General features: G+C 39.0%; 1 protein-coding gene across 9 annotated transcripts in view; it reads right to left on the bottom strand.

Moving 5' to 3' along the window:
* Window positions 1-26,563, bottom strand: part of hdac5 (histone deacetylase 5) — a 124,929-nt gene that overhangs the window by 4,139 nt on the left and 94,227 nt on the right. For all 9 annotated transcript variants that reach the window (XM_061884201.1, XM_061884196.1, XM_061884197.1 and 6 more), the window contains 19 exons: window positions 24,406-24,522; window positions 21,491-21,602; window positions 17,873-17,980; window positions 17,565-17,758; window positions 17,368-17,486; window positions 17,086-17,281; window positions 13,003-13,111; window positions 10,853-10,986; window positions 10,622-10,742; window positions 10,467-10,516; window positions 10,273-10,380; window positions 10,134-10,189; window positions 9,930-10,017; window positions 7,728-7,847; window positions 7,512-7,609; window positions 7,234-7,352; window positions 5,256-5,389; window positions 4,388-4,469; window positions 4,108-4,291 (listed from right to left, as the gene is read on the bottom strand). In XM_061884201.1, the coding sequence (XP_061740185.1) occupies window positions 4,108-4,291; window positions 4,388-4,469; window positions 5,256-5,389; window positions 7,234-7,352; window positions 7,512-7,609; window positions 7,728-7,847; window positions 9,930-10,017; window positions 10,134-10,189; window positions 10,273-10,380; window positions 10,467-10,516; window positions 10,622-10,742; window positions 10,853-10,986; window positions 13,003-13,111; window positions 17,086-17,281; window positions 17,368-17,486; window positions 17,565-17,758; window positions 17,873-17,980; window positions 21,491-21,602; window positions 24,406-24,522 (2,249 nt within the window). The remainder of the gene's footprint in view (window positions 1-4,107; window positions 4,292-4,387; window positions 4,470-5,255; window positions 5,390-7,233; window positions 7,353-7,511; window positions 7,610-7,727; window positions 7,848-9,929; window positions 10,018-10,133; window positions 10,190-10,272; window positions 10,381-10,466; window positions 10,517-10,621; window positions 10,743-10,852; window positions 10,987-13,002; window positions 13,112-17,085; window positions 17,282-17,367; window positions 17,487-17,564; window positions 17,759-17,872; window positions 17,981-21,490; window positions 21,603-24,405; window positions 24,523-26,563) is intronic.

The raw sequence follows: 26,563 nt of genomic DNA, 5'->3' as shown, positions 1-26,563 counted from the left end.
TCGACATAAGTGGTATATTATCAAGATTGGCGGGTTGTTGATGTGAGCAGCATATTATCGACATAGCTCGGTTGTCGACATAAGTGGCATATTATCAACATAAAGTGTCAACTTAAGATGCATCTTATCACCATAAGTGGCACATTAATAATAATAATAATAATAATAATGGATTAGATTTATATCGCGCTTTTCTATTGTTAGATACTCAAAGCGCTCACAGAGAAGTGGGAACCCATCATTCATTCACACCTGGTGGTGGTAAGCTACATCTGTAGCCACAGCTGCCCTGGAGTAGACTGACGAAGTGTGGCTGCCAGTTTGCGCCTACGGCCCCTCCGGCCACCACCAATCATTCATTCATCATTCATTCACCAGGGTGAGCGGCACCGGGGGAAAGGGTGAAGTGTCCTGCTCAAGGACATAACGGCAGCGATTTGGATGTTAATAAGTGAGAAGCGAACCTGCAACCCTCAGGTTTCTGGCACGGCCGCTCTACCCACTACGCCATGCCGCCACATTATCGGCATTAACGGGTTGTCAACATAGGCCGGTTGCCGACACAGTCCGTATATTATCAACATAGACAGGTTAAGTGGCATTATCAACTTTAACAAGATTGACAGCGTAAAATGCGCATTATCAACATATCTGGGTTGTCGACATAAGTGGAATAGTTATCAACATAGACAGGTTGTCGACAAAAGTGGCATATTATAATCATAGCTCAGTCATCGACAAAAGTGACATATTATAATCATAGCTCAGTTGTCGACATACAAACCCCGGTTCCATATGAGTTGGGAAATTGTGTTAGATGTAAATATTAACAGAATTCAATGATTTGGAAATCCTTTTCAACCCATATTCAATTGAATGCACTACAAAGACAACATATTTGATGTTGAAACTCATAAACTTTATTTTTTTTTTGCAAATAATTATTAACTTAGAATTTCATGGCTGCAAGATGTGTCAAAGTAGTTGGCAAAAGGCATGTTCACCACTGTGTTACATCACCTTTTCTTTTAACAACACTCAATAAACGTTTGGGAACTGAGGAAACTAATTGTTGAAGCTTTGAAAGTGGAATTCTTTCCCATTCTGGTTTTATGTAGAGCTTCAGTCGTTCAACAGTCCGGGGTCTCCGCTGTCGTATTTTACGCTTCATAATGCGCCACACATTTTCGATGGGAGACAGGCGTGAACTGCAGGCGAGCCAGGAAAGTACCCGCACTCTTTTTTTACGAAGCAACTCTGTTGTAATGTGTGCTGAATGTGGCTTGGCATTGTCTTGCTGAAATAAGCAGGGGCGTCCATGAAAAAAAAAGGCGCTTAGATAGCAGCATATGTTGTTCCAAAACCTGTATGTACCTTTCAGCATTAATGGTGCCTTCAAAGATGTGTAAGTTACCCATGCCTTGGCCACTAATGCATCTCAATACCATCACAGATGCTGGGTTTTGAACTTTGCGTCGATAACAGTCTGGATGGTTCGCTTCCCCTTTGGTCCGGATGACACAATGTCGAATATTTCCAAAAACAATTTGAAATGTGGACTTGTCAGACCACAGAACACTTTTCCACTTTACATCTGTCCATATTAGATGATGTTGGGCCCAGACAAGCTGGCGGCGTTGTTTTCGCTTTGCATAGTAGAGCCTTAACTTTCACTTACAGATGTAGCGACAAACTGTATTTAGTGACAGTAGTTTTCTGAAGTGTTCCTGAGCCCATGTGGTGATATCTTTTAGAGATTGATGTTGTTTTTTAATACAGTGCCGTCTGAGGGATCGAAGGTCACGGTCCTTCAATGTTGGTTTCCGGCCATGCCGCTTATGTGGAGTGATTTCTCCAGAATCTCTGAACCTTTTGGTGATACTATGGACCGTAGATGTTGAAATCCCTAAATTTCTTGCAATTGCACTTTGAGAAACGTTGTTCTTAAACTGTTTGACGATTTGCTTACGCAGTTGTGGACAAAGGGGTGTACCTCGCTCCTTCCTTTCTTGTGAAAGACTGAGCATTTTTTGGGAAGCTGTTTTTATACCCAATCATGGCACCCACCTGTTCCCAATTAGCCTGCACACCTGTGGGATGTTCCAAATAAGTGTTTGATGAGCATTCCTCAACTTTATCAGTATTTATTGCCACCTTTCCCAACTTCTTTGTCACGTGTTGCTGGCATCAAATTTTAAAGTTAATGATTATTTGCAAAAAAATAAAGTTTATCAGTTTGAACATCAAATATGTTGTCTTTGTAGCATATTCAACTGAATATGGGTTGAAAATGATTAGCAAATCATTTTATTCTGTTTATATTTACATCTAACACAATTTCCCAACTCATATGGAAAAGGGGTTTGTAAATGGCATATCATCAACTTAGCTGGGATGTCGACATAAGTGGCATATTATCAACATAGCTAGGTTGTCGACATGAGTGGCATATTATTAACATAGACAGGTTGTCGACATAAGCTGCTTTATCAACATAGCTGGGTTGTCGAGTTTAGTGGCATATTGTGCGCAGCCCGAGGGTCCCTGGTTCAATCCCCACCTACTACCAACCTCATCACGTCTGTTGTTTCCTGAGCAAGACACTTCACCCTTGCTCCTGATGGGTGCTGGTTAGCGCCTTGCATGGCAGCTCCCTCCATCAGTGTGTGAATGTGTGTGTGAATGGGTAAATGTGGAAGTAGTGTCAAAGCGCTTTGAGTACCTTGAAGGTAGAAAAGCGCTATACAAGTACAACCCATTTATCATTTATTTATCATTATCATATTATCAACATAGACGGATTGTCGACGTAAGATGCATGATATAAACATATCTGGGTTGTCGACATAAGTGACATATTATCAACATAGACAGGTTGTCGACGTAGGCCGCATTATCAACATAGCCAAGTTATTGACATGAGTGGCATATCTTTAATATAGACGGATTGTCGACGTAAGCAAATATATCAAAATAGCCAGCCGGGCTGTTGGCATAAGCAGCGTATTATTAGCATAGACTGATTCTCAACGTAAACTGCATATTATCAACATAGTCGGGTCGTGGACACGAGTGCCATATTATCAACATAGACAGATTGTCCACGTAAGCTGAATAATATAAACATATCTGAATTGTCGACATAAGTGGCATATTCTTAACGTAGACATGTTGTCGACGTAAGCTGCGTTATGAACATAGCTGGGCTGTCGACATATTATCAATATGTTGTCGACAATAGTGGAATATTATCAACGCAGACAGATTGTCCGGCATAAGCTGTATAACATAAACATATCTGTGTTGTTGACACACATATCTGTGTTGTTGACATAAGTGGCATATTATTAACATAGACAGGTTGTCGACGTATGCCGCATTATCAACATAGCTCGGTTGTCGATTGGGGCATATCTTCAACATAAGCTGCATATTATTAAAATAGCCAGCCAGGCTGTTGACATAAGCAGCATAATATTAGCATAGATGGATTTTTGACATAAGATTGATTATTACCAACATAGCTGGGTTGTCGACATAAATGGCATGTTATCAACATGGACAGATCATCGACGTAAGCTGCATACTACCCACATAGACGGGTTGTCAACATAAGCGGTGTATTAGCATACCACCAGATTGTCGACGTAAACTGCATACTGCCCACATAAAACGGGTTGTCAACATAAGTGGTGTATTAGCATACCACCAGATTGTCGACGTAAACTGCATACTACCCACATAAAACAGGTTGTCAACGTAAGTGGTGTATTAGCGTACCACCTGATTGTCGACGTAAGCTGCATACTATCTACACAGGTTGTCAACATAAGTGGTGAATTAGCATAGACATATTGTAAGATGCATAATCATCACCGTAACAGTTTTGTCACCTAAGTAGTATATTATCAACATAGCCGAGTTGTCGACATAAGCAGCAGATCAAAATAGGCAGACTTTAGCCAAAGGCGGCATTTTATCGACACAGAAGGGTTGTCGTTATAAGCAACATACTATTAACATAAGGAAAATATTATGACCATAGATGTTGTTACAGAGATGTTACTTTCTAAAGTTCGGAGGATATTCTAGCAGCTTCCGACTGACCTGCTGCCGCCGTCAGCGATGTCAGCAGCTGAGCTTGACTGCTCAACATCGACGCTCAGGGACGCCATGGCGCTGACTGTGTCCGCCTCGTCCTTCTCTGATTGGCCTTGAGCTCCCAGCGGGCTGTCCAATAGCGAGTGGCTGCTCGTCGGGGACAAATTCTGGAGGCAAGACCAGTGTTTGCCTGGAACACAGAGGACAGTGTGAGGAGGAAGACATGCTGTGGCTTCTCACCATTGAGTGTGTGTGTGCGTGCGTGTTAGGCAGAGAGATGACTCACTCTGGATCTCTATCACTCTTTCTAGCGAGGCACAGGCTTTTGGACATGGCTTCTCCTGAGGCCACTGGAATGCAGAGCCGCTCTGCGTAGGACACATTGAGTGAGTTAACACTTGCCAATCACCTTCATTGTGGGTTTTATCTTACCAACGTTACCATGCAGTCATCAGGACAAAAGCACTTATAAACAGTCTACTCCAGCAGTTCTAAAAATGTTGTCACCAAGTCAATCAACCAATCAATGTTTACTTATATAGCCCTAAATCACGAGTGTCTCAAAAGGCTGCACAAGCCACAACGACATCCTCGGGTCAGATCCCACATCAGGGCAAGGAAAAACTGAACCCAATGGGACAATGAGAAACCTTGGAGGAGACCGGAGATGTGGGGACCCCACCTGGGCGACCGGTGCAATGCCACCATAATTATAATAACCAACATTAAAATACAGTCGCGCATTAGGCCTAAGTATTCATTAAAAAAGGCAGCGATTTTATTTAACAAGTATATTTAATATTTTTGGCCTCTGTAACATTACACACAGTATAAACAGTAACACTGTGTTTGAATATAGGGAAAAAAAACACTATACTTTAATCAAGTGATTATTTGGTGTACCACCTGTGGTACATGACCCACAGTTTGAGAGTCACTGATCTACTCAGTCTGAACAGTAATGTTTGTGCTAATTCTAAACACAAGTAGTCTGACTCATTCATTATTATGGAAGATAACTTAAGAAGGCTGATTCAGGGTTGCCATGGCAATAAAATATACATGATTTTCCTCATTATACACTTGTGCGCCATCAACATCATTTTGAAGCTGTTAAAAAAAGACACCTTGTTAAAATATTCAGACTCACTCACCGGGTCTCCAAGGAGAGCCGAGACGCAGGCTTCTGACGCATCACAGATGGCAGTGAGGTCATGACCCCCCTCCAGCGCCATAACAACACGCCCACCAGCCAGGCCCATCAGGAGCTGCGTTAGCAGCCCAAAACCTGCCAAAATGTCATATTCAACCTGGTGAAAAATGATCTTCAACATACGAACACACCCACGTGTTTGTCACCTACGATGTTGGTCGCAATACTTTCGCAAATTCGAAATTTTAATTGTGCGCCTTTAGGGTAGTAACCTGTTTCTAGTATCTAGTATGTCACCTTTTTTGGGAAGTTGGCAGACCGGTCAGCGATCCTGTTCTACCTCCCTGTAATGTTTGTCTGATCTTGAATGGGATTTTGCTGAAAAGTTCAATTTCCTTTCGGGGATTAATAAAGTATTTCGGATTCTTATTCTGATTTAAGAAAATAATACATTTATATCGCCAAATAAATGCTCTATCATTCTTACGGAGTAAGTTTAGTTTAAAAGGAGAAAAGGAGCTAGGTATTAGTATGGAAAAATGGCGAAGTAAAGACTTACGAAAACCTGTTACCTTTGTCTTCTGTACAACATTTTTTTAACAAACTTTTTGGATCAAAAATAGTGACAAAACAAATCTTAAATTGGATCCGAGATCTGCTATAAATTAGTTTTTGTATGATTTCATACATTTTTAGCATTTCCTTAAGTAAATAATTGTTGAATTTGCATAAATCCTGCTACAGTACAGGTTAGAGAACTGAAGTGAGGCAAAGCTACAATATTTTCAGTTGTAGAACACCATCGGCATGATCTACTAAAGGATTGCGTGTACTAAAACATGTACAAACTTGATAGCCCACGCAAAGCTGATGTACTAAACTTGTGAGCAAAATAAGGAGCTCAATCCATTTAGTGTGTTTGTCTTTGTGAATATGCTGGGAGCAGAACATACAGTACATAAGTAATTATTTAGCACATGCAGTGTGCTCAATCAAGAATATAACTCAACTGCATATACTATTTTAGACTCAATGTGCAAAATTCTGTATTTGACTCATTCTTAAAATTTTGGCAATTGAATAGATGGTATGTTTAATCTTATGATATGTCCGCATTGGTGTGCGTCTGTTTCTATATGTGCACATGCGCGGTTCGCGTTTGTTATTGTGCTTTTTTTTTTACGGCCTTGCAAATTGACTGCTTTAAAACATACTTGAATTGATGTGGACAAAGTTAAACTGGCTGACTTTGGCTAAAATGATAGTTATTTTTCGCACAACTTTGTCTCACACTTGTTAGCCAGCTAGCAAAGTACAAGCTAACACTCTCACAGAGGTTGAGTCCACATCATCCCTCCAACTGTCCTACCTTCTCTTTAAATAATCGCGTACAAACTTAAAAATAGGGTCCGCTTTGCAAAATGACCAAGGTATTCATGTTTTTAACAAGAATAGGGGGAAATGTTCTCACACTTCACATGTTGTCACTGGCGATATTTTTGCGAGTGACGGTGCGCACACGCCTCCTTCCGGAAAAACACGAATGATGACGTTACGATTATTTCAATTGTCGGCTAAACGTTCAAGCCCTGATTTAAATAGGGCGAACTGCACCACTTTTCAATTACACATGCAGTTAGTAGCTCACATGCAACACACCCATGAATACACAATTTTACAGTTTGCACACGCTGTTTAGTTCATGGTATTTGGATCTTAGTAGATGAGGCTCCATGACTTTCTACAGCTTGTGTATTGTCATAAACGTATGTGTGACTTTATTAGTCTTGCTGATCGGACAGCAAACTGCATAGAAAAAGTCATCAGGTGAGATAGGCAGTACTCTTCCGCACCTGAAGGAGGGCGTATGTGTAAATATTTGCCTCACCTGCCATAAATCTCACTGCACGTCATTAGAAAAAAATGTTTTCTATTGGAAACCCAATGATTGTCACCGTGGTAACCAGGTTGGCACTCACATTTTGCAGAAACATTGTAACCTCCGAGAGGAGACTGATGGCCTTCCACAGCATCAAAGCCTGCAGACACCAGAATCACATCTGGGCTGTATTGCTGAGCAATAGGCATGACCACGCTCCTGCACACATACACACAGCATAAACATACAAACAAAATAAATAGTAATATTGGCACATTCTTCTTCTGTACCCTGTGGTAAGTGGCAATAAACAGCACCAGGTAAACATTATTCACAGGTAACACTCTTCATGCAGGGACTGTGTGTATGTGTATTTACCTGAAGGCAGTGAGGTACTCCACGTCACCCATGGGAGGCTCTACGCCTCCTGTCCATGCAATGTTCACGTTAAAACCAACACCTGCACCCGAGCCCACCTGAGGCAAGAATATAATTTTACATGTTTTTGATATCTAATCTCGTATGAATGATCATTGACCTAATGCAACCAGCCTCCCAAGCACAGACAATCATTTTATCAATTTGCGTGTGTACCTCTTCAGGTGCTCCGCTGCCTGGAAAAAAGTTGCCGTCATCGTAGCGATGGAGGGAAATGTAGAGGACATTGGGGTCACCGTAGAAGGCCTGCTGCGTGCCGTTGCCATGGTGAATGTCCTGCAGTGACAGGATACAGGAGCATCCAAGAGAGAGCGTCATTGTTATGAAACACCATATCATTTTATGCAATTAAAGTTATCCTTGAATTCTTTGGATGCGAAAACAAACTGGATATTGTAAATAAGCAATGACGTCTTAAAGTCATAGCAAGGCCCAAGCTAGTTTTTAGGGGATGGATAATTTCGATCCACCCACTTTGTGAACTGTCCATTGTAACCATACTGGGCCATGGTTCAGCATATAGTGTTGACTTTGGTCCACAGAAGCAAAAATAAACTATCATTATCAACTTGAGACCCTCTTCCTGAAACCTAATAACCGGGTTAGAAATATAGGTGTAATAATGGACTCAAACTTAAACTTTAAGTCAAAAACATCAGCAGCTTTTTTACCACCTGAAAATCATTACCAAAATCAGAAGAATCGGGTCCAAATCAGACTTAGAAAGACTAATCCATGCTTTTGTCTCCAGCAGGTTAAAAACCTGTGATGGCCTTCTCACTGGGATCTTTAAATGAGCTGTAAAGCAGTTACAGTACATCCAGAATGCTGCCGCTTGAGTCCTGACCAGAACCAGGAAATACGAGCATATTGGTACAGTGCTTAGGTCACTACACTGGCTTCCTCTTGCTCAGAGAATAGACCTTAAAACAGTTGTCCTTTTGTACAAGTACTTTCATGGTCTTGTGCCAAAGTACATGTCTGACATGTTAGTGCCATGTGAATCATCTCGTACACTGAGAACCTCAGGGAGTGGTCTCCTGCTGGTGCCTAGAGTCAGGACCAAACAAGCTGAGACTGGGTTTCAGTTTCATGCTCCAAAAATCTAGAATAGTCTTGCAGAAGATGTGAGACTGGCTTCAATGTTGGCATTGTTCAAATCCAGCCTGAAAACACTTGACTGTGCGTATAACAACTAAAAGTATTTTATCTACACTCGATTGATCTTAATTTAAATTATGATTCTTTCTATGACAAATGTATTTTATGATTTTAATTTCAATCATGATTATTTTTGTTATTTTATATTCTTGCCCTATGTAAAAAGTGTGCTCTGTTAAAAAAAAACTAATTTGCCTTGCTCTACATCAGGGGTCGGAAAGCTTTTTGGCAGAGAGAGCCATGTAAGCCAGATATTTCAAAATGTATTTCCGTGAGAGCCATATAATATTTTTTAACACTGGATACAACTAAATGCGTGCATTCTTAAGTAAGACCAACATTTTTAGAGTATAATAAGTATCTTATTCTTTTTAATAACATTGTTATTCTAAAGTTAACCAATAATAATATAATACTTCTTACCGTTAATGCGACATCTTGAACAGGTGCGATAGAAAACGGATGGTTGGATTAAAATGCATGAGAATGTTATATAATTTGAAGGTATTTTTAACACTGTGATTACCAGCGGAATTATTCTTTACTTATCGTGTTAAGCAATGTCAGCTAAGATTTATCTGAGAGCCAGATCCATTCATCAAAAGAGCCACATCTGGCTCTAGAGCCATAGGTTCCCTACCCTCTTAACAACTTATACAAGGTTTGTTCTGGTAGTGGGAATATGTTAGTGCTGTCAAATGTTTTTATTTATTTATTTATTTTTTAATAAGATTAATCACACTTTTGAATTTAGTTAAATCATGATTAATCAAAGAAAATTACTTGCTTTTTGAAATTAAATTACCTAAAGAAAATACCATAATATTGTAGACAGAATGTCATGGAGGAACAGTTTTTAAATGTGTTAACTGACTGCATGTCATTTATTTGTTACAACCTTGCCAACATTTTTATCTGAAGTCCTGTCGGGGTTTATTTTGAAGTGAAATTTGCCAGCGTGCACACCAGTCGGAGTCTCCACACTCATCTTTGCACTGACGTATGTTTTGACCTTACAGTTTCCATACAACAACGTGCTTTGCCTTTTAGGTAATCATCTCCGATCAAGATAAAGGAGCATGTGCACTCACAATAAATAGATGATTAATCTGCAATTAAACATCACATGAATTAACTTGTAATTTTTGACAGCCTAGTATATAATATATATGTGTATAACTGCGACTGGTCACTTACCCAGTCCACAATGAGTATCTTGCCAACACCCAGTTTCTGTTGGAGCAGTTTGGCAGTGATGGCAACGGAATTGAAGAAACAAAACCCCCTGCTCCCACACACATGCACGCACAAACAAAAAAACAAAGAGTCACAGATTAAGGAATCGCCTCATAATACAGCATATATGTACATTTATTCTTAATATCTTAGTGCTGTACGAACATGGCATTGGATTCCTCTGCATGATGTCCTGGTGGACGCACTACTGCAAAGCCATTCTACAGAAGAGATAGAAAGAGGCAATAAAGGACATTGTTATTTTTAGAAAACTGTGTGAATGTAAACTTCCATATGGGTTTACCTTCAGTTCCCCTGCTGCCACTGTGAAGGCCAGCTCAATAACAGAGCCCACTGCCATGCGGACAGCTGCAGACGAGTGCATTTCGTTCCATACAGTGTCACTATCCACCTGCAGGGGGTAGCAAAGAACGGCAAACAATCAAAACGGTGCCTACATACCTGGAGAAATATGGTCAAAAGTGACAACAAACTCACCCCTATTCCTCCACAAGGAAGAACCGCATACATCTTTTGGCTGATTGGACCTGAGCAGGTATTAAGAGTACACAATGACCAGGATATCAGGACATTTCACTTTAATTCAACTGTTGAATTCATAGTAAAAAAAAATAAAAAGGGTAATTTGGTACCCAGCAGTTTTTTGTGGTCCAATTTGTGTCTATTCAGCGGGCTGGTTCCGTAGAGCAGCGTGTGGAACTCTGAATGGACAGTCTGGATCTCGTCCAGGGACGCTTTACGCCCACGAATTCTCTGCTCAGACACAAAGTGAGAGCTTGAGAAAGATTTTTGCACAATAACTTTTCTGGGTGCAAGTGTGTGCAAGTATTAATGCAAGTGTCTGCTTGAGTGTGTGCAGCTACCTCACAGCGACCCAGCAAGCCCGTCTCCTGCAGCCTTGACCAGATACTCTGCACTCTACCAGCATGCTCTGGGTGGATGTGAGCATTGCCGCATACACACTGATGCTTTAACATCAGACTGTCATAAACAAGACCTGGAGGACACCAAACAGAATAAGAAGCAAAATAAATGCAGTGATTACACAAAGAAAAGTGTGTGAGTGCGACTGATGTTTGATACCATGCCCTTCTACCACTGAAATCACCATAAAACCTTAAGAACACACAATCTGCATGAGACAGGACAGCCACTTCAAAACCAACTGCTCAGAAAAGGGCTGTTTAGAGGTGTGCTCTAATTCTTGATCCTGGGAGCCTGCCTATTTTGTTATCAATATAAACTGGCATTAATGCTTTTGAGCCGAGGATCAACTCTGTCTGTCTGTTGCAAGACACTTGTGTAATGTCACTTCCTGGGAATTCTTCTCGACATCATTCTAGCCAAATGTGTATGCTCTTTACAGAGGACACGTGTAAGCTTGAATGCGCAGCAAACAACAGTTATTGTACCAGTTTAAATCCGTGCTTCTCAATTATTTTCTGTCCCCCACACGGAAAAAGAAAACAATTAGCGCCCTTGTGATGTGCGATACCACTGATTTTCTTTCTGATCTGATACAGAGTAAAATTCAGGTTGTGTGCTTCAAATAATAACATATCCCATAGCATAAAGAATACATCCATTTATTCATTTTGTACCGCTTGTCCCTATCGGGGTCGCAGGAAATGCTGGAGCCTATCCCAGCTGCTCTCAAGCGGAAGGCGGTGTACACCCTGGACAAGTCGCCACCTCCTTGCAGGGCCATAAAGAATACAATACAAAGTTATTTATTTATTTTAAACTCTGATTTATATTGAGTGATGTGAGCAACAATATAGCCAAGCTAATATAAAAGAAAAAAACTGAAGAAAAAAATCATGAGAAAAATCAAAAAGTTTAGACACTGCTAATCTAAAGGATTAAAAGCTCTCAAAATAAAAATACATATTTAAAAACACAACAAAGCTTAGATATTTAATTAAAAAATAAAATACTAATTTATGAATTCATTACTTAAAAAATGACAACAACCGTAATAAACACTTAAATGTGTAACTGAATATTTCTGACACACTCAGTAATGCACTTACACAATCTGATTAATGTTATCATTTCATTCTATTCTGAGATGGGGAAAAAAACAACAGAAAAATGTAAGAAAAAAGAGCAAAAAAAAATCTATATGTTATGAGAAAAAACTGAAATGTTCTAACTTATGACGAAAAATAATATAATACAAAGCTGACACAGTATCAGTTTTTCGCTTCTTTTTTTTTTTTAAATATCAATATGGCCCCCACATACATTGTTTGACTTTTAAGTATGCAGTTCTTGGTGGAAAAAAGTTTGGACGCTCTGAAGTAAAGTATCAAAAGTATCGGTATTTTGATTTTAGAGCATAAAATTCTGGTATCAATGGTATTGATATTTAGGTGTTGATCTGCACATCACTATTGCGCCCTACAAACCGTACTGGGACTGTAAACAATATAATTTATCTATAAAATCACATCTGCGGAGCAATGTATCCTTATATATAAAAAAAAAAAAATCACAAAAAGAATAACTTTCTAAATATAGTGCTTTAATCTGGGACAGAAAATTATTTAAGTGCGTCAAATTTTTTTTGCGCCTGTAAACCATTTTATACTGAAAAATAGATATTTTTTTATCAAAATGAGGAAGTCAGGTTACAATTTACACGTTTTGTTGTGCATTGCTTTGTGAAGTGGGGTTTGAAGCGTGTACCCCGCCTTCCGCCCGATTGTAGCTGAGATAGGCGCCAGCGCCCCCCGCGACCCCAAAAGGGAATAAGCGGTAGAAAATGGATGGGATGGATGGATAATAATAAAGCAAGGACACAGCCCTCACACCCACCACCCTCCGGCATTATCGTGCCTCACTATTTGAGAAGAACTAATTTAAATACATTTGGAAAACCATCTAATAGGTTTGGCTACATACTGTAGATACACTACTTCAGGGGGATGTTGACATTTGGTGAGCATTTTCTTCCTGTTGTTAAGCAACATGTATAATTACTTTCAATTGCTGCCCACATAGTACTGACCTGTAGTGAAGAGATGTTTAACCGGATTGACAGTTGATGCAGGAGAAGACTGTGCTCTTCCCAGAGGTCTGTGAGCTAACGAGGAGAACACACCCATCTGTGGCAAGCCCTGATGGGAAGGTGAGAGAAATGTAAAATATAAGGTCACAGTGTTTTGCTTTGAAAGTTTTCAAAATATTTTTTATTTTGAAGTATTCAAAATGTGTGTGAATAGACATAAAGGTGTGTGCAGTTCTATACAGACTATACATATGGAATATTGCTGTGCTCCCTACTGTGAACTGTGTGAGTCATCATGTGTGGGTGGAGACAAAAGCACACACTTGAAGACGCAGAGATACTGAAACACACACACACACACACACACCCGCGCGCGCGCACACACACCAATGAGTCCAGTGGTTGAGTCACCAGCTGGTGATGTCAATGCAGCGTCAAATTAAGTTTGTGTGTGCGTGTTTCAAAGAGTCGTTTGACCAGACACCCAGCTGCAAGACTCTTGACTTTTTCACCAGCATAGAATGAAAATAATGTGTCTGGTTGCTTCTTATACTGACATGGGTTTATACTATATAATTGAGTGTGTGTGTGTTGTGTGTGTGTGTGTGTGTGTGTGTGTGTGTGTGTGTGTGTGTGTGTGTGTGTGTGTGTGTGTGTGTGTGTGTGTGTGTGTGTGTGTGTGTATCTACGTGTGTCAAAAAGTGACTAAGCAATGTGACGGTGTACAATTCATAAACAAAATCCATTCTGCAAAATGTCAAACCTTCTATGGTCTCGTGAGTCACTCAGAACTTGTGGGATGTGGTTGGTAACTTTATTTGGTTAAATGTTATTGTATATAATATATATAAGTTGCAATTACTCCTTACAATCTCAAGAAAGATGTTGCAGGCTCATGCTGTCAGACTTCTAACGTAACGTATTAACTCAGTCAAGCCCATTTTTATCAACCGATCTTGTTCAAATCCCTACAAACAAGTGCTTGACAGTCCCAAAAAATATGTGGAACAAATTTTGCTATCAGACTTGAAATTTTAAGTCATTTATATTGGGTCAAACATTGAGGAATAATAACAACATAATTTGGTGTATTTATCAGAAAAATAAACACACAAACAACATAGTAGATATTTTGCCAAATGTTCCCCTTTTATGTGCAAAGGTGGGGAAGAGTTACATCCAGGGGTGTCCTAATTTTTGGGTCTGAATAGGTTGTGTTCCATCATGTGACTTTTGAACGAAAGTAAACAAATTTGTGGGTCACCAAACCAACATGGCTACTGTGCAGCAACCTCTACAACTTTTTTGTGTATGGCTGTATGGCTGGGTCAAGGAAATTGGTATCAAGACTCAAAATAACAATATATAAATCAAAAATGAATAAATAAATAATATGCATGTTTTTCCCCGTCCTTGTCAAAAATACAAGTATAAATGTCAACATTGTGTATGTGCTGAATGCTTCACTTACGATTGCTGCCTTTGGTAAAAGCTTAACTCTAATAGGTTTTCCTCACATTTGCTTACTTTTATGTAGACTCGCCGAGTTGGTGGTTTAGGAAAACACTCTTAGCAAAAATGCGTTTTAAGAACTCTAAAACCAGATCCAGATAAAATTTGAATAATGCAAAGAAAATACTTAAATGGGAAATACTAAATGTTAAATGGATATCTGCAAACTCGTGCCTTCTACAATTCGATCTGCTCCCTTTGACTGCAATGTGCTTGAACTTTTGTCATTGTTTTTCATCAAATTTTGCACTTTTTTGCACTTCTTGATTACCTCTCAAGGAACTCCAAATACACTTTTATCCTTCTCTCGTTTTGAACAGTTCCAAAAGCCTAAAACAACGCAAGGATAGGGCATTTTGCTGCCCAGAACGCTATGACAACAGACGCTCGCTGACTGAACACTTTGAGTCTTACATACTTATATTAGCCGGACGTGACGTCAGGTGAACACAACCTGGACTCACAAAGTATAGCAAAAAAGTTGCTAAATTAGAACCACTGATTCATCTTGCTACATCTTCTAATTCGCAGACAGATCAGCTGAGTTGTGTTAATAAGTGGGGTTATGATGCATACCACCATCTAGTCTATAGAGTTATAATGACACGCTATACATTCAATACATCCAAACACATTATAATGTGTTTGAGTGAGGGTAAACCAGTAGAGTCAAATCTATTTTCTTTAAATAAATGTACAGAATGGGAAACACTGATTTTATACCCATGTTTAACACAGTCGCTTCCATATATTTATCTTATTCAATAACAATAAAAGGGGAACTGCACTTTTAAAAATGTTTTTGCCTATCCTCAACAATTGCTATGTAAGACTAGAACACATATGTTTGTCTTATTTTATTGCCCTATAAGTTATAAAATATGGCAAGTACAAAGTGGCTAACAACACTTCATTTAATTCTTGTAGCCTGAACATTAACCAAGTATTAGCAATATTGTTATTATAATCGCTAACGCAGAAAAAATATTTTTAGTGGTTAAGTGATCACGGAGAGCTAATTTGCTTGTGCTGCTTTTACTTACTGAGCAGGTGAGTTGGTGAAAGTTAATTTCAGATTAGAAATCATGCCTCTCACCTGTATAGTAGAAGGATGCGGTGATATACAGTAAAGCTGGTAAACACTGACATTCATTTTAGACCCGGAGATGGTTAGAAAGACATGAAAAAAACACTTGGTTGCGGCACTCTTTTTTTTTAACCTAAGTGTAGCTTATGATTTATTCTTCATCTAAACCGTAAGATATGAACATTCCTTCAGTCGGCATCCCAGTGAGAGCAGACATTGTAAGTGATTGTTTTATCATGGTCAAGGTTTGTATTTCTTGTTTACCACTCAGCAATACTGCTGTATAATGCTTAGTGTTTAACTAGAGCTGGAATTGCTAAAAATGTTTATCATGAATGTGGCTCTTACTACATTACATATATACCTACAGCATGTTCATAAAACATTGAAGGGCATTTTTAGAGTTTTTCTTGAAGGGCTTTATAAGACGGAATAGAGCGATTCTTGTTAGCTTCCTTGGGAGCCGACACTTGCTAGTGTTTATTTACAAGTTAGAGTGTATATAAAAAACATAGGTGTTCTTTTCTTACATATAAGGATTGTGAATGATAGGCAAGAGTCCCTAAAAAGTACTGTTCCACTTTAAGCTACAAGAACAAAACTTTCTTCCGGTGGCGAATAATCGAGGGAAAAAAAATTGTGTATGTATTTTGTTAGTTAATGTGGTAGACTCCAAACTAATACTGCCGTGCTTTTATTTTGAAGCTTGTGTAACATTTGATTTGTTATGTAATTCTTATTTATGTATGGAAAGTAGTTTATGTTAAGCAGGAATTCTTATTTACATATTATTGGGTCACATTACTGTTATTTTCAAGTAAAACATTTCTTGTATTGTAATTTATTTTATTTCATACGGTCCTGGATTTTGGTTCCTGTTGTTTCCGTGTGCTCAAACAGGGAACGGACGGAGGAGAGAGAGAGAGAGAAAAGAAAAGACAGCGCGAGACGCGTGGAGTGTGGCTGTGTGAGTGAAATAAAGTGGCGTCAAGCGTGTCCTGCCTTTGTGGTACTTCTAGCACCCAACAAAACTATCTTCTAAACAACTCAACTGTATCCCGCCTTAAACCCACAGCCGCCGAAGTTGGTGAGGACCAAATAATAGGTGGTTCACACTAGTACTGAAAAGGAAGTCCCTGTGTGCACAATTTATTATTATTACCCTAATTATGTTGTCGTCATTTCACACTGCTTCGCTGGGAAAAGTAAATTAACAATACTACAACGACACGTTTTTTTGGGGGGGGGTTCATATTGTTTGTTGACTAAAGCGGTCAGCCATGTATGTAAATGTCAACTTAAGCGGGCAATTTTTTAGCAATTAGAAGAACACTATGAACCAGGACTTGATGACGAGTTAGTCGACAAAGATTGTTTACATAAGCAGATTTAACTATCTGACAAGAACTTAAACAGTTCAAATTACAACTAGGGTCAACGATTATTTTCCTTATTTCTTTTTTTTTTTTCAAACAGGCTCAAACCTGAGAGGAGCTCCCCTTGCTGTCTTCATCACCTTCCCCCAGATGGATAACATCGTCTTCCTCATCCTCTTCATCCAGTTCACTCTCTGTACTCTCCCCTTTCACGTGCACAACTCCTCGCTCCTCCTCACTCTTTGAATGCGCACTATGTCGCTCCGAGGTTGTTGTGCTGTCGTCAGAACTCTCCTTCTGAAGTCTGGTTGGTCAAAATACTTTAGAAATGAGTGTTTGCACCACATAAATACAAATGGACACTGAATACGTGGCTTGGTTGGTGATCACCTGTGAATGCTTGTGCCTACATCGTCTTCCTGCATGTCATTGGTCTCGGTTAGCTCTTCCTCTGTCTCCTCGGGATGGGTGGGAGGAGGCCTGGAAAGGTCCGACCCCTTGGAAAGCATCTATAGTATACAAGTTAAGTGATGCTATAGCATGTACAAATAGCCGGTAGATGTGTGGTCGTGTGTGTGTGTGTGTACCTTGTAATGTTTCTCCAGAAAATGCTGATGTTGCTGCTGAACCACCAGTTGCTGGAGGGCCTGGGGCGATTGGGGTAAAGGTGCACTCTGGGTACGAGCCAGTGGCCGATGACGAGGCAGCTTGTTGACTGATCGCATGCCGCTGGACACGCCTCTCTCTGCCGTAACCAGGGGCGACTGGCTGTAAATGGGGACTGATTGGGTGGAAAGTCAAAAAATTAATTAGTCATGTGGACACCATTTTTTTTCAACTGTAGAGGCATCAAAATTGTTGTGCATGTGTGTCCCCGGGTGTGTCTTGTGTGTACCGGATAGCATAGCGGTCTGTTGTCTGGCCTGCTCCAGTAGTAGCACATGCTGCAATAGCGAGGAATGAGCAGAATGAGCGCCTGATGGTGGAGTCTCTCCATCATGTCCTACCCCGGTAAAAAAAAAAGCCAACATGAAATACTTAATAACAAATATTTAACATCTTTGAAGATTCAAAATTGCCAGTTAATCATATTAAAAAATACATTAAATGATAAGACGGGGACGGCGTGGCGATGTTGGTAGAGTGGCTGTGCCAGCAATCTGAGGGTTACTGGTTCAATCCCCACCTTCTACCATCCTAGTCACGTCCTTTGTGTCCTTGGGCAAGATATTTCACTCTTGCTCCTGATGGGTCCTGGTGAGCGCCTTGCATGGCAGCTCCCGCCGTCAGTGTGTGAATGTATGTGTGAATGAGTGAATGTGGAAATACTGTCAAAGCACATTGGGCTCCTTAAAAAGGGTAAGAAAAGCACTGTACAAGTACTACCCATTTACCATTTACCATAAGGCAATTTCTGGTTTTGGGCCATACTTTTTAAAACATTTGTGTCAGTTTTTATAATACAATAAAAGGACAAGAATAGCAGCAGCAGCAGCTATTGAGTCTGTTTCAGCTCGTGTTCATCTCTCCTCTGCACTTCCCTCCCACAGTATCTCAAAGAAACCTATTTATCTGCTGGTAACAAAGTGCCTCAAGAGGTCAGCCAGGCATAGCGCTCTGCTGTCCAGCTAACCCACTGACAGCACCACCACGTTGCTCGAAGCCAATTAGTCTTAAGTCAAGGGTTGTAAACTGGTCTCGCCCTGCGACTTACATTTCCACACGGTCATTATTAGGTCATTGTTTAGTTCATTTCTATCACGCTTAACAAAAGTACAATAGGGAACACAATATGATTTGCACAATTCAACATGGCTAAAAAGGAATAGAAGACCCACTTTTTTTTTAGAAGTCCATCCATCCATCCATTTCTAACGCTTATTCCCTTTTGGGGTCGCGGGGGGCGCTCGTGCCTATCTCAGCAACAAATGGGCGGAAGGCGGTGTACACCTTGGACAAGTCGCCACATCATCGCAGGGCCAACACAGATAGACAGACAACATTCACACTCACATTCACACACTAGGGCCAATTTAGTGTTGCCAGTCAACCTATACCCAGGTGCATGTCTTTGGAAGTGGGAGGAAGCCGGAGAACCCACGCATTCACGGGGAGAACATGCACACGCCACACAGAAAGATCCCGAGCCCAGGATTGAACCCTGACTACTCAGGACCTTTGTATTGTGAGGCAGACGCACTAACCCCTCTGCCACCGTGAAGTTAAACCAACCAAATATTTTTTGTGGGAAAATACCTTTTCAAACAAACTAGAGTGGAACGCTTTTAATCTAACCTCCTTGGACTGGTTGACTTGCGCTTCTCAACATAACTAAAACTGAAATTAGATGTTGCTTGGACATTTTTCACTTTTGCCAGAGACATAAGGAGAATGGGCAATATAATAATAATAATAATAATAATAATATTTGTGCAGTTTGTTAACATCGTTGGGCTTTGCTGTTATTGCCACAAATGTCTTGTGTAGTGCACTGGGAGTGTTGTTCATATTCGAACCTTTATTTTCAACGGACACACAATCAAGGGTACTTTAAACTTTTAACGTGGGAACAGGATCAAGATATTCTACCCAATCTACGCCCATGTGATGTTCTTTTCTAACAGAGCTGCTGGGGTAATTGTGTTATATGTTTAGACTACAATGACAACAAAGTTTTCATAAATGCGTACATCTTCTATTCTGAAGTTCGCTTTGCGCTGAAAAGGAAGTCACTATGGGTACATTTTAATTCAGTGTAACTAGAAAGTAGTTATATTGCTGTTGTCACTAACGGACCCAACTTTTTAAAGAAATAACTAAAATTTTATGTTGATAACAGCGACGTTTGCTTAAGTTGCCATTTTTTTGTGATAATAAGAACACGGTGAACCGGAATTCAATGAGTTGGCCGACATAGACTGGTTGTTGTAATAAACCGGACCGACTTAAAAAAGTTCCACTGTGTTGTCTAGATTTTCAACATAATTGCATGAGCCAAGTACATTTCAGGGCTTACTCCTGAGAAACTGAAAAGTTCAAAACAAATCATCCAAATTAGAAAACTGCATTAGAAAAACTCAATTAAACACAATTAAACATTGAGATTGCACAAATAAAAAAACAAAAACAAATTATAGATGTCACATGCTTATATCTGTTGTGGACAAAAACATCTTACATCTTCATCACAAAAAGTGTAAAAAAAAACAAAAAACTAAATTCAACTCAAATCACCCACCGGGGTTTAGGCCGATCTCCATTCGCAATTTTGCAAAATCCATATTTCAAATTAAAATTCCCTGAAGTCATATTTACATATGAGAAAAAGGATTAAGCTGTGAGAAAAAACAGACTTGCAAGTAGAAATGGCCACTATTTATAATAATAGCACCAATGCTTAAAGGGGAACTGCACTTTTTTTTGGAATTTTGCCAATCGTTCACAATCATTATAAAAGACATGACGACGGGTGGATTTTTTTTAATGCATTCTAACTTGTAAATAAAAGTAAATTAGAGTCTGCTTACAGCGGAGCCAGTGGGAGCTCCTCTAATTTGCCCATAAAATCCAATAAATAACCATTTACATTTACATTTTGTGACTTGAATATTGACCAAGTATTAGTGATATTGTTATTGTAAGTGCTAAAACAGACAAACTATATAAATAAGCGCCGTGAACATTTTCGTGTGTCCCTATGTTTACATCATCGAGTGGTCTGCTGCTTTCCCGCTTCCTTGCTCTCTGTAAGTTTATTCTAGATCATAAAATTGATTAACGTGGACCCCGACCTAAACAAGTTGAAAAACCTATGTGGGTGTTACCATTTAGAGGTCAATTGTACGGAATATGTACTGCACTGTGCAATCTACTAATAAAAGTTTCAATCGATCAATCAATGGGTAGGTATTACGACAAGTTGGTACATTTTGATAGCAATTTACACGAAACCACTGCTTGTCCGCCACCCCGTTTCTTTGCAAGGATTATGAGACATTTTTCACCTAAATGGGAATAAAAGAACATCCAGTCGGCATCAGACCTTATACAGTAAGTGATGTTTTATTAAGTTTGTTGAGTCTCATGAAGTCTGCAGTGAGTAATAATCAGTGATGGAAAAAAAAAGGCATGCCTTTTTTTAAATTAATGCGCCGTGTATGCTTAAAATTTTTAAAATAAGTAAATAATAAATGGTATTATAAATGTGCCTGTTACTGCATTACATACTGTATATATTTACATTATGTATATAAAAACTCAATGGCGGTTTTTGGATGTGTTTTAAGGGCTTTATTGGTGGAATTGCGCGGCTCCCATAGGCTTTATTGTAACCAAACTTTTGATCTCATTCAATCAGTATTTAGAATACAAAAAAAAACAAAAAAAACCATCAATAGTCATGTCTGTCATAAAGATTGTGAATGATAGGCAACATTTTTTTTAAAAGTGCAGTTCCCTTTCAAACTTCAAATATTAATGACAATAGAAGCCTGATATCGCAGTTAATGCATACCTGCAGGTAAAGACGATGTCGAGAGAAACTTCCCAGTTAGAGCACCGCCTGCTCGTAGTGACTGAATGGCTTGACGCTCCGCCTCCTGTTGGTTTGACAACTTCTGGGAGGCCTGTAGGGCGTGACCATTGCATAAACAGAAAACTGTAAATAGCAATTGTTAGATATTAAACATTAGAAGTAAAGCTTGTAAATGGCCTAATCTGGAGTTGTCCACTATTGATTACGACCAATGCTGCCCGTGATTGTTGAAGGGGCTATTTGCAACATTTACACAGATGTCTAGAGGGCAATAATTATCCAATGTACAGTATTTTACGCAGCATATCCGGCGTCTTACAGCTTCTCGTGCGTAATGACGTACACTACGTACGTAGGTGTTGTAAGCTACTAAGTGATTTGGATAGTTGGCGTTAGCTGTCATTGCATGTATATTCTATCATAACAACAACATGACTGCACATTGTTAGTTGCTTCTCTTGAGACTGCTTTTGTGTATGTACACGCCCTCCCTGGGTGTACCTGTTGACGAGACGGGGTAAGTGTTTACTGCAGTAAACACCAATAATTATTTTTGAGCTGAAAAAATATTTTATTACATAAACTACGTAATTGTAAAAAATATAGACCATTTTAAAACAATTGTGTTATATCTGTGTTTGCCCTGCAATGAGGTGGTGACTTGTCGGGTGTACACCGCCTTCTGCTCGAATGCAGCTGAGATAGGCTCCAGCACGCCCCGTGTCCCCAAAAGGGACAAGCGGTAGAAAAATGGATGGATGTTCTTTTAAACCACTAATAGTGTTCCTGTTATAGTATTCGATTTGAAAAATTTAACTATGAGCATGTTGCAAACAGCCCTTTAAGGGTCTTTACAAGAAAAATACATTCAAAGTTTAAGTTATGTTCTAAAACAATGGTTCTCAACTCAGAAAACCACTTGGCTCACCAAGTACTACAATAATGACCAACATTAAAATACAGTAGCGTAGTAGGCTAGTACTTGTTAAAACAAGGCAAACATTTTATTTAAACAAGTATATTTAATATTTTGGCCACTGTAACATTACATACAGTTCCAACAGAAACACTGTGTTTTTATATAGGAAAATAAAATACTGCACTTAAACAATGAATCAAATCTTTGGCCTACCACTAGAAGGAGCCCGCGTACCACAATTTGTATATTAATATTACATTTCGGACTATAAGTTGCTATTTTTTTCCTCCACTTTGAACAATGCAGCCTATAAAAAGTGTGGCTAAATTATGGATTCTTCTTTGCTGATGGCCATAATAACAATTGTTTAAAACAAATCACGCAAATACAATAGGTACCACTGTATTTTTGCCACATCCTTCACCTAAAGCGTGAATGAAGAATACGTAATGAATGCGTTACCAACCTGATAAGTCCGAAAGAGAGAGAGATGATACAGTATTATCTGCACACTTATGCTTCTTGGTGGTTGTTCGGGCACATTACACCTAATCCAGGATAGTCCCACTTTTTTATATTTCAGTCATGCCGTCCACAGCGTTTTTACTCGTGTGGATTCTTCATTCATAACTCCAAGAAACGTTTGTAAGTTTTACAATAAAAATACAACTGTTTATACTTACTAAACTGTCCAATGTGTGATGTCTGTGGGAGTGTTTTCATGCATATTTGTACTTCCTATCGTGATGTAATGACGCTAGTGTCGCTTGCATTAGCTAATATGCTAACACATTTATGAGTGTCTGTGTTAGTATTATTAACTAACAACAGCTTTCATTTTGTCTTGTTTCAGTCACACAACTTCTTCAGTAAAGTCACCAAGATGTCACTGTTGAGTTATTGAGTCTGTTTAGCTGATTGGAGAGCTAGCTTCCACGGCTAGTGGGTTCATGACGATGAGTTCGGTTTTGTTTGATCAGCCGTTTTTACTGCCGTGATACAGGCACTGATTGGAAACAATGAAGGTACGGAAATTTACCGAATCTTCCTCTGTAAATAGTACATTTTGCTTCCTACCACCCGAATGCAGCTGAGATAGGCTCCAGCAACCCCCGCGACCCCGAAAAGGACAAGCGGTATAAAATGGATGGATGGATGGGCAATGTATACATCTGCGGCTTATAGTCCGGTTAAGCCCATAAGACCCTCGGACACATTTTTTTACCCTAAAATTGAGTGGGTGCGGCTAATATACTGGTGCGCTTTGTAGTCCGGAAAATACTGTAAATGCTTGCAACAAAGCAAGCACCCTTGCCCGTTTTAAGATACAGTGGTATCTCTATTTCGTACACCCTACTTTTAGTAAGATTGTGTTTGTCACCAAAAATCATCGTACGTACGGCCAGTTATTGACATACAAATATACGACTATTATATACAGTAAACAGGTTAGGCAGAAAAGGGCCTGGACAGCACTTTGGACACCTCTGTTATAGGCGATTGTCATTTTACTGTTATTGCATCTATTAAAATTAACAACCCACTTTTGTTATTAATCTGTTCATTTTCTATACCACTTATCCTCATTAAGCTCACAAGTGAGCTGGATCCTATCATAGCTGATTTCGGATGAGAGGTGTGACACACTGTGACAAGGTCAACAGCCAATTGCAGGGCACTTATTGACAAGCAACCATTTACACAACATAATACTTTTTTTAAAGCCTCCAAATTCACCTAACATGTTTTTATATGTGGGAAGAAGCTGTCGTACCTGCAAAAAAAAAACGTTGGAACACATGCACAGGCCCACACAGAAATGTCACATTGAAGATTTTTGATCGTACCCTTGATCTCCTGACTGTGTGGACAACATGCTAACCCCAAACCACCAAAAAGCTGTAGTCGTTTAAAATATACTTAGCAGAGTCCATACGTGCTATTGTGTGTGTGTGTGTGTGCGTGTGTCACCTACCGTGATGTGTGTGTTAGCAGGGAGGCCCAACGAGATATTAGGTAGAGATGGAGATGTGTACAGACTTAGCGGACTCAACGTCCCATCAGCCCCTAGCGTCTGATGAAGGGATCGAAGCTGCAGGCACAGAAGAGCTAGTTAGGTTTTGTTTTTTCAGAAATACGAGCAGAGTGAATTAATGTTTCTATATTTTTGTAGTAGAGTGGAAGTTGACATCCTTCAAATTGGCTGACTAACGTTAACAAAAGCGGTTGTCAGGGTAAAAAAAGATATATACCGGTAATAATAAATAACACTTGCGTATTTACAATTGACTTTGTCAAGAGACAAAGAGAATAGCTGATAATAAAGGATTTTGAGCCTACAAAAGGTTTGTTGACATCCTTTTAATTCAAATGTAAAACTATGTTTGTTGCAAAAAGGGGAATGAAAGAAGTTGCTTAGGGGTCTACAATGAAAGAAGAAAGGCCTAGTCGTAGTTGATTTCCTGTTTCTCCTAACAACTTTTTATTGATTTTGAAATTACTACAAATATGATTTTGCAAATCAAGCAAGAGATAATAATGAGGTTAACAATACCAAAACATATGACAACATGTACCGACCAATCTTTGGTAGAAACAATCCCTTTGGATCTTAAATTTCAAGAAAAGTGGTCGCCCCGCTGCGGTAATTCGCCAATAATGCACAAATCTTTATTTCAGTGGCTAACATTCCCCCCCAAAATAAAACAAATACATTTTTTTGCTTGCTGTTGTAGAATCAAGGCTTTTACTTTGAAGCTTACTGAAGCACACTGAATAAGAAATCACTCTATGCTCATTTTATTGCTGTGTAACTAGACAGTAGTTATGTTGCTGTTGTTCTTGCATGCTGCTCAGTAATAATGACACAATGACATAACCTGGATGATTTATTCACAAAAATTATACCGTTGGTTTCTTGAATTGTATGTCGAAAAGCGTGGTCACTACGTATGTTGACGTCGACCTAAGTGGGCACCTTTGAACACGGTGGCCCACAAGTTGTGACTGTGCTTAAAATGTGATAAAGAACAACACACCCCTTTTTCTCTTAGTTCAGGGGTGTTAATCACGTTTTGATCGAAAGCAACATTGCAGTTATGGCTGCCATCAAAGAGCGGCTTGTAACAGCGAATAAAATATAAATTTGCCTAAACATTTGATTACCGGATTTTTCTGACTATAAGTCGCAGTTTTTTTCATAGCTTGGTGCGACTATACTCAGGAGCGACTTTTGTGTAAAATTATTAACACATTACCGTAAAATATCAAATAATATTATTTAGCTCATTCACGTAAGAGACTAGACATAAGATTTCATCGGATTTAGCAATTAGGTGAGAAAGATTGTTTGGTAAACGTATAACATGTTCTATATGTTATAGTTATTTGAATGACTCTTACCATAATATGTTACAATAACATACTAGGCACGAGCTCAGTTGGTTATTTATGCATCATATAACGTACACTTATTCAGCCTGTTCACTATTCTTTATTTATTTTAAATTGCCTTTCAAATGTCTATTCTTGGTGTTGGGTTTCATCAAATAAATTTCCCCCAAAAATGCGAATTATACTCCAGTGCGACCTATATATGTTCTTTCCTTCTTTTTTGTGCATTTTCGGCAGCTGCGACTTATACTTCGGAGCGACATATACTCCGAAAAATACAGTGTGTGTGTGTGTGTGTATATATATATATATATATATATATATATATATATATATTTCTTTCTTTTCATGTACACTTTTAAAAAATCTGAAGATTCCATACTAAAAAATGCCAAGTGAATCACCATATTTTTTTTACTGTAAAATTTACAGTAGTTTTTACAACATATTACTGAAAATACAAAAACTGTACCAATGTTTTTTTCATTCTTGCAACTGAGCTACCAATTTTTTACTGTAAAAAAATGTGGTACAGTTTTTCCATTTACAGTAAAAACACCGTAAAAACAACAACCGTAGATTTTACGGTAAATGACTGGCAACTCAGTCGACAGAATTTTATCATAAAAAAACATTGGTAGTTTCTTCAATTTACACTAATATGCTGTAAATAGCACTGTTAATTTTACCGTAAAATCTATTGTCATTTTTACAGGGTACAATTTGATGGATTACTTGCT

Source organism: Nerophis ophidion, linkage group LG23, assembly GCF_033978795.1.
Source record: "Nerophis ophidion isolate RoL-2023_Sa linkage group LG23, RoL_Noph_v1.0, whole genome shotgun sequence".
Lineage (NCBI taxonomy): Eukaryota > Metazoa > Chordata > Actinopteri > Syngnathiformes > Syngnathidae > Nerophis > Nerophis ophidion.
This window is presented reverse-complemented; position numbering and strand designations above follow the sequence as displayed.